The sequence below is a fragment of the Propithecus coquereli genome, unplaced genomic scaffold (genome assembly GCF_000956105.1).
Source record: "Propithecus coquereli isolate 6110/MARCELLA unplaced genomic scaffold, Pcoq_1.0 Scaffold32, whole genome shotgun sequence".
Classification (NCBI taxonomy): domain Eukaryota; kingdom Metazoa; phylum Chordata; class Mammalia; order Primates; family Indriidae; genus Propithecus; species Propithecus coquereli.
This window is the reverse complement of record NW_012148841.1, coordinates 2,772,819-2,784,416: the sequence shown is the minus strand read 5'-3', so window position 1 is coordinate 2,784,416 and position 11,598 is coordinate 2,772,819. Positions and strand designations below refer to the sequence as shown.

At 33.6% G+C, this 11,598-nt stretch overlaps 1 protein-coding gene across 1 annotated transcript in view; it reads right to left on the bottom strand.

Moving 5' to 3' along the window:
- The window catches only part of MAGI2 (membrane associated guanylate kinase, WW and PDZ domain containing 2), a 1,576,038-nt gene that overhangs the window by 329,287 nt on the left and 1,235,153 nt on the right, over nucleotides 1–11,598 (bottom strand). Inside the window, exon 7 of the mRNA XM_012650290.1 lies at nucleotides 5,172–5,229. Coding sequence (XP_012505744.1) covers nucleotides 5,172–5,229 — 58 coding nt within the window. The remainder of the gene's footprint in view (nucleotides 1–5,171; nucleotides 5,230–11,598) is intronic.

Below are 11,598 nucleotides of genomic sequence, written 5' to 3'. Positions count from 1 at the left end.
TAACCTAAACATCTGTACCCCCATAATATGCTGAAATTAAAAAAAAAAGTTTTCTAGTTTTAAAGATTGAAGAAAACACTGAAACATTGTGAAAATCTGTCTCGAAAAAAAAAAAAAAATACTCCAAAAAAAAAAAAAAAAAGCGCAAGATTTCAAAAGGGTATTCTTTTTTGTTTATTTTTAACTGGAAATGTTTTACATGTATACTGAATTTTTAAAAATTCTTAAGTTAGGAAATATTTTTCTTGAAAAATTTAGAAAAGTACTCAAAGGCATGGAGGAGAGAAGCATTCTTAAGCTAGGATATTGAGGTAAAGTCCTCTCTAACCACTTTCCAACTTGCCACATCAGGGCAGACACCATTAACCATGAAATGAATGTGATTTCCTTTTACATTAAATGTTACATTGAAGATATTATGCAGTATTTTTCATACTTTCTGGAATTGCACACAAGTAATGTTTTATAGTAGCAGATATGTGACATCACATAAAAAACTTGTAAAACCTTTACATGAAAATCACATCTGCCAGTCCCCACTATCATTTTAACTATAGTTATATGGTTTGCTTCTCTGTCTGTGCCAGCGGAGGCAGTTTCGCATGAAAACTGTCCCAGGAAATTGTGTCTTCTGGACCCGCAGCTAGTTAAGCAAATTGTGTAACTGCCATTAAAACCAAAATGTACCCAGCAGACATAATTTCACAAAAGAGGAGAGAAAACCATTATTTATACAAAAGTCACAGCTGTTCAACTCTACATTTTGTACTTTTTTATTAAAAATTTTTCTCTTTCTTTATGAATAGTGACAGTTACATTTCTAGTTAGCAGCTTTAGGATTTCTTAATACATTGCTAAGTGTTACATCTATCATGGATTTGGTATCTGTCAGGAAAAATCAGGCTAAATTCTTTCTGCTGCTACCTAGAGTCGAAACTTGCTCTGTTTGCCCTGCCTGCAGATAAAATTTAAAAAGTATTGAGTGAGGCCCATTGTTCTTTAAAATATAGAGCTGTGTGCTGCCTCTGCTGCTCCAAAGAAGTGCCCACTTTTCTATGTTAAGAGCGACACAATAAGGATTCCTCTTCTTTCAGGTCTTGCTCCTGGCGACCGTGATGTCCAGGGCCACTCTGGGCAATAGGGCGGTGGCTTGGAACATGGGCAGCAGCCATCCACAGTGCCCCATTGCAGGGTGTCCTGCATGAAGCAACACTAGAAGAAGCAGGGGGGACCTGTTCTTGAGGAATCCCTTATTCTTCTCCAGTGATGTATCTCAAAGGCTTGTTTGGACCATTACAGGTGAGAAATGCTAAATTTATAGGAGACGCTTTGAATAAGAGTTTGGAGTCTGGCCTCTGCAGTCACACTGCCTGGGTCCAAATTTTAGCCCTTCGTCTCATAATGCATGGTACTGGCTAAGTCACTTAACTTCTTTAGCCAGGTTTTCTCATTTGTAAAATTAGGATGATTTAGTTCATTATCACCACAGAGAGAATTACAAATGTGGTAAAGAGTGTTGAGCACTTAGCCCAGTTCATGGCACATACTAAGCACTCAATAAATGTTAACTATTTTGATGACAAGATGATGATGATGACAACTTTTTTTGCTCTTGAATATATTAAATATATATTTAATTAAACCTATAATCTTAAAATTGAGTTTGCAGGGGAAAGAATTGCGGCATAGTAGGTAAAGTCGGTTATAGTGGTCAAAACCTATCTAATACAGGTTTGTCAGTTTCTAACTGTGTAACTTCTCTTCTGCTCTTGATTTCTGGAATTTCCATCTGCCTGCCTAGTGGAGAGTAAAATTTGTGCAACTGTGCCAGAGACACAACACAGATTTAAATCTGGCATTCCCTTGCTGATGAAAGAGAGCCCACTCTGTAACTTCTGTTCCCAGTTGTTGGTCTGTTTGAGGAGAGTGGCTAACGGCTGAGGTGGACCTCTAGTGTCCATGCACATAGGCTTTTTTGCTACTGAGCTGGAAGGTGGAATATTTTTCACATCATGTAAATAGTACCTCCAACTGCATAAATGGTGGGTTATTAAACATAAAAAAATCATAGCTCTACAGAGAATCTAGTGTTCATTGTCATTAACAGCATCAGTGAATCAACATTTTCTTGACTATATGTTTACAAAAAAGACAACTTCGTTTTGCTACGTTAACTAAATATTAATTTTGCAAATTTAAAATATATAATTCCTTAACATGCTGACATTAATGTTATCATTACAATTATAAACAGCATCTTAATATGGGCAGTTTATATTTTATATTTATGATATATAAACTGAAAAAGTTGCTAAGCCTAAGTCTTAGACTAGATATTTACTGTTTTTCTGTATAATTAACTATAAGAAATTTGGTGATTTTTTTCCCCAAGAAAAACACTCTGTGGACTGGAAGTGATGAAGAACCTCCATGTTTATATATATATTCATATCATTTCCATAAACAAGATTGCTATTCACAGAAAATACATACCTTATTGAAATAATAGTGGAATGGAGATGAGATACAAAGTCAAAACAAACCATGTAAACAGGTGTATTCCAATTAAAATATCTGACAAGTTGTCTCTGTTGGGATGGAAGATATCCCTCGTTTGAAGTAATGCATATATTACATAGAATAAATTGAGGTATTTTAATTATGTTTATGAATTTTTCCAAAATTCATAAATTTGAAAAACATTAGATTTTGAAATATTTCTGAAAAATATTAGAATGATACTCTACTTAACATTATCTTTAAGTTTGAATTATCTGTTCATTTGTCTCAGTTTTTTCCTTGGCTTGATAGGCCTACACACTTAATGATTGATACTGGTATGCTTTATTAAATCATGTAATGGGGATAAGATCATGACAAATAACAGAACTGGATGTAACTGGAAGGAAGTTAAACTATTTTGACTCACTATGACCTATATATATGACTTCATAATCACTTGAAATCTAAAACTATTAAACATGTCAATCTGATCTAATTGTGTAAGACTTGACTGACTAAATTGTAAATAATTTTCTGACTATGGCTGTGATACCTGGAAAATGAAGTAGAAAAATGTAGAAGGAAGTATAATTTAAGCAAAAACAAATAAAAGCCACTTGAAATATAAAGATAGCAAGGAAATTTTTCTTTTAGGGTTATAGTCAATATCCAATTCTATCACTGACTATAATGGATCTACCACCAGCAGATCTTTACTTGAAGGACACATGTCTCAATGATCAAGAAGGTAGGAAGCATAGCTTTCTGATGGGTGGGTGTATCATCTCTGTGAGAGATGATTAGGGCAGAGAAGAAAGGTTTGATTAAATACTGCTTCCTGCATTTGGAAGCTTGAAAGGAGATGAGGACATGGAAAAATAATCTGAAGAACAAGAATAGGGCAATTGTCAGTATGTGACCTGCAAGCCAAATTCAACAAGCTGCCTGTTTTTGAAAATAAAGTTTTATTGAAACATAGCTCCATCCATTTAGGTGTTGCCTATTGCTGCTTTCAAACTATAATGGCAGAACTGAGTAGTTGTGACAGAGGCCATATGGCCCCCCAAAATATTTCCTATCTGGATCTTTATGGGGTTTGCTAGTATCTGGACTAAGGAAGGGTTCTTATTCAATTATTCTGCAAGGAAATGTATTTAAAACAAGATATGGTATGTCGTACACTCAATTCTCCTTCCTTACATAAAATTGTCTTGGATTTCAGATGTAATAGGTTTAGGCACCATGCAGTTTGATTCAGTGAATTAAGAAAAGCTAGCATTGCTTGGAAACATTTACTGCTAAATTTATTCAGATACTGCAGCTATATTATTATTAAAATATGTAAGTATTTTAATTGATTAGCAAGCTAGTGGGACTCAGAGACCTTATAACTATTTACAAATGATTTCCTTTTTATTTCTGTCATTAGAGATACCTCCATGTGTTTATCTTACTTTTGTATCTATCGAGTGTCCGCATGATATTACATGTGAGATACTATGACAGAAGATTGCACGCAGCAAATGAGCTGAATTCACCTTGACTGTGAATCTGGAAATGACTGACTGTGGGGCCAAAATTGGGGCTTTTCCAAACGAAAACGTGGGTCAAAGCATTCAAGACAAGTGCACACGAGGGAGATGCTCAAGGGCAGGAAGTACACAGGTCTTACCTCTCTGTGCATCCAGCACAATAAAGGGCTTGACACGTAATGAAAGCTCAGTAACTGTTTGAATATTGTTACAAAAACAATTTAACACTAAAGCCATCAATCTGTAACCCTTGGCCATCTAGATAATTAGTGCTAAACAGAATACGGTTAGGGAAAACAGAGTAAGATCTTGATAAATAACAGAAAAGTTATTTTGTTTTTCAACCTTTGCATTTCTTGGGTAGCATACATCTCACAGGACTATATAGGCTTGATTATTCACCCAAATAACTTCAGGAACATTACATAATAGATAAGAATTTTTTTTAAAAAATTCTCTATTAAAAGAAGGGGTTCTGGAAAAATAAATCAGGATATTTAACTTTTGAAAATTATGAGTATTACTTGATTTCCCTAAGAAAAATAAGTGTAAATAATTTAATCCCTAATATGTTTTTTATTCAGAATAAGAGGGTATGCAGGGAGAATAATCCATACCAAGATAAGATACATTAATACAATGCAACCTCCAATAGGTAACATAAAAGTTCAATCTACTGAAAGAATACCGTTGATTTGAAATGAGGTGCAAGGGAAAAAAAAAATCTAAATTTATTTTATCCTTCAACTGGAAAGTATGGCTGATTCATTTAATTCTCTTTGAAATCTGGTTAAATAGAACATCTCTTTTGCACAACCAGTCAGCTCCCAACATTTTGATTGCCAAATGAAAGGCATTTACTTCGATATCTTTAATTATCACTCATTTAGAGGACAGTGTGAAACACACTTTTCCAATTGGTGTTTTAGAATCATGAGTCAAAGGAAAGCAATGACAAATTAGCCAGCTGGAGAAGCAGGAGACAGCCAGCTAGTGCTGCTACAGTCTTTGTGGATACTTCAAAGTAAGATGAAAGGGAAATAAAGGGGCTGTTAGCCACACATGCTCAATAAATGAAATACTAACATAATTTCACAACATATTAATAACAAGTTAATATCACACTTAGAGACTTACTCAACATAATAAGTGCCATAAATGGGATCATCGATTTTTTCCCAGCCATATGGAAGCTCTGAAAAATAAAGAGTTATTTCTATCAGTAAATAAAGAACAGATATCACAATTTCTAATAAAAAGTAATATAATTTAATTGTTCATGGATTGCAGAAATGGTCTACCAAAGTGGAATAAAGCATTCAGAGTCAGCACCAAATTTCAGACACATATTGTAGAAACTATAAGAAGCAATGACTTGAAAATTGGCAGTTAAAACACAGAGCTCTCTTCTCTGCAGATATGCTGCTGGGTCTAGCCATTTATCCCATGCCAAGCAGTAGGATGGCGCATCATCATGTTATCACCATTTAGTGTAATAAAGAAGGCAAATCACTTTCCTGAAAGTGCATACGGTTCTCTTATTTATTTGTATTGTTAAAGGAGTATTTCAGGATAAAGATCATATTTTCAAAATACATTTCTGAGGATAGCAAATTGTTCTGAGGACTGAAACAAAGACATCATAAATTCTCAATTGATACCCCACTATTTGAGATAGCTTGCTGTCAACCCCACATGGGTCGGAATTTAAATGCTGCCAATATACTCTCTGGGCTTATTTTGAAAATAAAGGCTAAAATTGTGAACATACTTTCCTTGACAATATAGTTTATATTTATAATTCTCCGTGGCTAAGTTTAATACACACACACTTAAAATATCAACAATACTATAAATGCTACAATAGGCAAACACATACTGTTTGAAAACTAGACTTTGCTTTATAATACTGTTTTCCAAATACAATGAGTATTTATAATTATTAACTCCCACAAATATGAACATTATATTTTGATAGATATTAATTTTAAGTATATAGAATTTGAAACAAGATATATTGACATGTTTAAATACTATGTTTAAGTGAAAAAAAGTTTTATTATAATAGTAACATGTCACTGTAGACAAAGCACAGCTATAAGAAGAAAATCAGAATTATCTGCAATCCTGTCATCCAGAGATAACCACTGTTAACAGTGAATACCCCTCAAAATAGTTTTCTATGTATATTAATAACAAATAATTTTAAAGAAATTACATCATATGGTACATATTATTTTTATAGCCTGATACTTCCACTAAACCAAATATCAAGGACATCTTTCAATGTGAATGAGTGTTATTGTACAATATCACTTTTAAGGTGATACAGTAGTAGTTCGTGGTATGGCCAGAGGCTGTGTAATTCCACCACCTTCTATTACTGAACATTTGGGGCTTTTCAGATGTTACCTGTATTATTATCTGTGTATTATCTGCACTGGACCTACTAAAGCCTAAATCTTTTATCATCTTCTAATAATTTAGTAATGACAAATTCCTAGTTATAGAATTTTGGATTAAAGGGCATAAATCCTTTTATGGGTTTTGATATATGTTGCCAGATTACCACCTTCCCACTCACAAAAGAGTACCAATTTATAATCTCACTAGGAATATATGAGGGATTTTGTTCCTTTGTGCCATTAAATTATATACAGACCCACAATTTCTCATCCAAATCTTTTAGGGACACATAGGTTTTAGAATTTAGAATTTTTCCAATTTTAGAAAGTTAACAGGATACAAATGCCTTCTTTTCCATAACACTCTAAGCAGAGCTGGGGAAGCACTCCATAATAGAACACATGAATAATTCTGCAGCCAAACACACATGATTCATACTAACAGAAACACTTTAATAAACTTATAGTACCAAATTGTAGAACACCTTAAGAAATCTTTCTCTGAGAATGACAATAAGAGCAAACCTTTACTGAGTATTGACTGTGGTTCAAGTACTGATAGACTTTCCATGTACTAACTCATTTTATCCTAACAACTCAGTATTGAAAATCCCTGTACTCCGGTTCCAATAATCTTAACCAATTTAGATATCAATTCAGAAACTCTGCTTAACACAGCATAAACACCACTTAGTTTAGATTAAGGAGAATAACTATCCAGGTGGTTTTCACTAAATCCCCCAAGCTATTGGAGAAGTTGGCTATTAAAAAGCAGTCAAGTATCTACTGAGTACCTTTTACAAACAGCTAAAGTAAAAGAATATATGGAAGATAGCAATTAGTATTATGGTTATTTGTTATTCATATGGCTCAATACATGGATACATATTTATGATGGGTTTAATATCATCTCACAACTATAAAACACAGAAAACAATCATGTTCAATAACATAAAGAGTAAAAGCCTAGCATAGATAACTTACAGATACAGTCCTACTTCTTAATGCTAATGTCATATGGAAGTATTTCATGGTCAAATTTTTAAAATTATCTTTTATAATATAAACTATTCCTTTACTTATTCCTCATCTTTGACTCTTTTGTGAATAAATTACTCATTCTAAGCAATGTATCCCAGAAGTACAGAGTTCATTGATTCTTTATCTTTGTCAGATTTACAAAGCCAAAGGTCCTGGGAAAAATTTATTACATACTTTCCCACTTGCCATCATGAAGCCTTTGGACTTTCAGGGGAATCTGCTTTGCTTATCATAAGATACGAATATATTTTGTTTGCTTGCTTGTTTCATATTTCCATATTCATATTAAACTATTAATTTATGTTGAAACAAAATTATATATTGAAAACACTTGTATTTTCAGATCAACTGTCCGTAGTCCTCTACTCACACTTTGAGACAAAATGATACACTATAGCTCTAACTTTCTGTTACAAAGAGCTGTCATTCATTTCATTTTAAATATTTCAAAGGATTAATGGAAGGATATTATAAGGAACCAATAATAGATACATATATTGCTTTATTTGTATTATAGCATTGCTTCATCATGTCAGACCGAGTGTAAAAATCTACAAGCAATGTTAAAAAAGGTGTGTGTGTATGTGTATATATGAATGCATATATGTGGTATATATGTGTGTATATGTGTTGGTGCATGTGCACATGTGTGTTTGTGTATGTTCCCTTTAAAGAGACTTTCTTTGTAAAGTAAAAAGAAAGATCTAGGCTAGAATGCTAATAAAACCCCACAATGTTCACAAGTTTTTCTTCACTCATTAAAAGGGAATCATAAAATAAACTTCTTAACATTATAAACTGAAGAGTACATAGATGGCGAAAAGTTAAGAAAGTTAAAAATTATCTTTCTCTGTAAAAAATAAGCTATTGAGATTTGAAGTAGCTTTACAAAACCAATCACTTCTTCTTTAAATTAAGCTAACAAATGAAAAAAAGAATTTCAATAGTGTGCTATTTGCCCAATCAGGCAAGCATGTAGCTTGGAGCTCTTGGGTCCTAGGTTATTTAGAATACTGTATTCAACAATAGCTAACGAATCTGCAGATGATTAAGGTCACACTGATGAAAGAATAACATACACTATGCAACCGGGAAAAATAAACACTTGAGATCAGCAAGGTTAATGCTGCATAAGAACTGCTTTAATTGAGATTTTCTTCAGGCCATGGGACCATGGAGCAAACTGAGTGATTAGATATTCCTACACTGCAAAAGTCTGTGCAAAAGTCTAGATTAATCTGTAGTCAGTCATATTAGCTTTATAAAACTGGAATAAAATCAAAAGATTAAATGGGCACCTAGCTCTGCCTGGATTCTATCACAGTCATCATGCTATTTTTTTTTAATTTAATTACGCTTTCCAGATATCATTTTATTTATTTCTTTTTTAGTTAGGTACATTTTCATTACAGAAAACTGAGACCCCTTTATGCTAGCTCACAAAAATCAGTTTTTAGGCTGCAAATGGGAAACTTGTAAAATTCCAAAGGCAGTATTTCTTTCTTTTTTTCCTTAAGAGATGAGGTCTTTCTAAGTTGCCCAGGCTGTCCTGGAGCTCCTGGGCTGAAGCAGTCTTTCTGCCTCAGTCTCCTGAGTAGCTGGGACTATAGGCAATCACCACTGCACCCGGCTGCAAAGACTGTATTTCTCATGAAAATGGGGCCCAAATCTTGGAAAGCTATAAGGAACCTAGCATACCATATCTCAAGGTATCTCATAAGGCTCTCTTTGTCTCTCTCTCATTGTCTGTCTTTTGAAACTACAGTAAGTCCTTTATGTTGGTGTGTCTGTGTCTCTTTCCCTCAGTTCCTTTTCCTTCTGTGTATATCTTTCCTTCTCTTCCACTGATAGTCTACTTCTACTTGTTCATCTTACGTGTGTCCTGGAATGCTCACCCCATACCTGGCTCTATGCTACTTTTTACCTCAAGCACTGCTATCACTACTTCGAGCTCTTAGTTCCCCAATTCTATATCCCATCCCCTGAAAGAATTCATTGGCCCAGTTCATTTTCTTCAAAATAGACCCAAGTTATTATACTTCATTTGGCCAGTCAATGTGATGGCTCCGTTCAGGTTAACGATCCACCCACAGGTTAATCAGGTGTGGCCCAGGGGCTGTGTCCCTTTGGTAGATACAGAGCCCATCCAGTCAAAGAGCTATGGATGGGAGGTGCCACAAACATGTTTATTATAATTACAAGGAAAATAGCTTTTAAAATAAGGAAAAAACACTTCAACAGCGTGAAATAGATCCTCTCTAACCTTTCAAATCAATGATCTAATGCTTTGTAAATAATATCTATAATGATAGCTCTGGCCCAAGATTAACATCAATAAAATGATATTAACATTGATATCATGCACTGAGAAAGACACAACTTCATTTCTGTAGTATTCTTCCCAAAATCAAATCAACTCATTTTGATCATTAGAAAACACAGGGCAAACTCAAATGGAGGGACATTTAATAAAATAACTGGCCAGAACTCTTCAAAAGTGTCAAGGTCATGAAAGAGAAAAACAGACTTAAGTTTTACCACAGGGTGAAGAAGACTATGGAGACATGATGACTAAATGCATCATGGGATAATGGACTGGATTTTATACCAGAAGAAGGACATTAGTGGAACAACTGGCAAAATTCAAATAAGGTTTGTAGATTAGTTAATATTCTATATGAATGTTAATTTCCTAATTTCAATAATTGTACTTATGAAAGATATAAACTTTAGGGGAAGCTAGGTAAGAGGTATGTGGAAACACTTTGTACCATTTTTGTAATTTTTTTGGAAACCTAAAATAACTTTAAAATGAAAACATTGAAAAACCTAGTTCACTTACTTTCACTATCAATTAGATAGTTTCTAATCACGTTATTAATGTGCAATCAGATACATATAATACTGAATTCATTTGGATAGAGTTGAATTTTTAAACAAAGTGAGAATGTAGGATTTCTGCATTTATATTCTTCCTTTATATTGTGTTGTTTTTTCCAACAGATATTTCCAACCAAATGACTTAATTTTGCTATTATACCTTTTATTTTCTTTCTTTTGTCCTATCTTTCTGCTCACTGGAAAAACTAGGTAAATACAAAATTTACATTTAAGTGTGGCTGCCCCCTGAGTCCTAGAAAACACAGATTTAATAACAGGAGTGCAAAATCTGGAGTCAGGCTTGTTCCTTTCCTGGGAGGCATTGTCTCACATGGGCCATAGCAAGCATGGGTTATGCTAATTCATGTAAGGTTATGTGGAGGCCCATTCTGGTGGGCAGCTTAAAATTCATTCCTAAGCCAAGAAGGCAGACCAATTTAGGAATCATACAAGGTACTGCATGATATTGAAGACAGAGACAGGAACCAGAATGAGGGATAATTTCCTTCGATCCTATATTATTTTATTTTGACTAGCCCTTTTTTTAAAATTGAGGTTCTTTTTCAATTGCTTTTGAGGTAATGACATTACAGCAGAAAATAAGAAACATACAAAGTTTCCCTTGGTTATATAACATAGTGTATAGTCTACCATATGGTAATAGCTAATTCTCATATTAAAATCTTTTCATGAAATATTTGAGATTTTTGCTGTGTACTTAGTATACAAATTGAGAAATATAACTAAATTTTCCTGGAAAAGTCATGCAACTTTTGCTCCTAAGTAGTCTATAGGAGTTTTAGAATTCCTTAGTATGAATTTTTACAAGAAATATGTTTTTGAAATTAAAGAGAAAAAGGAAGAAAAAGATCCTGTGCAAGAATAAAGTATACAAAAGAGAACTTTTTGCTTACTAACAAATTCTATTATACTTTTGTCTCATTTTTCCTTTATCTAAAAATGCATGTTATTATAAAAGTAAATCCTGAATACATTCTTGTGTTTTGACAAAATCCATACATTAATGAAAGCTAACCACATTCCCATTCCCCCACATAGTAAAGAAAAGCAGGCATGTATCCTTTCAGACCTCTTTCTGTGCATCAAAGCTCCAACTTGCTCCTCTTTACCAGAAAACTTTATTCCATTCATTCAGGAAAATAAACAAGTAAACCAAAACCAAAGAACAAACTAAAAAACCTAAAATTGAAAATAGAAAATGTTGTTCCTTTATGTTC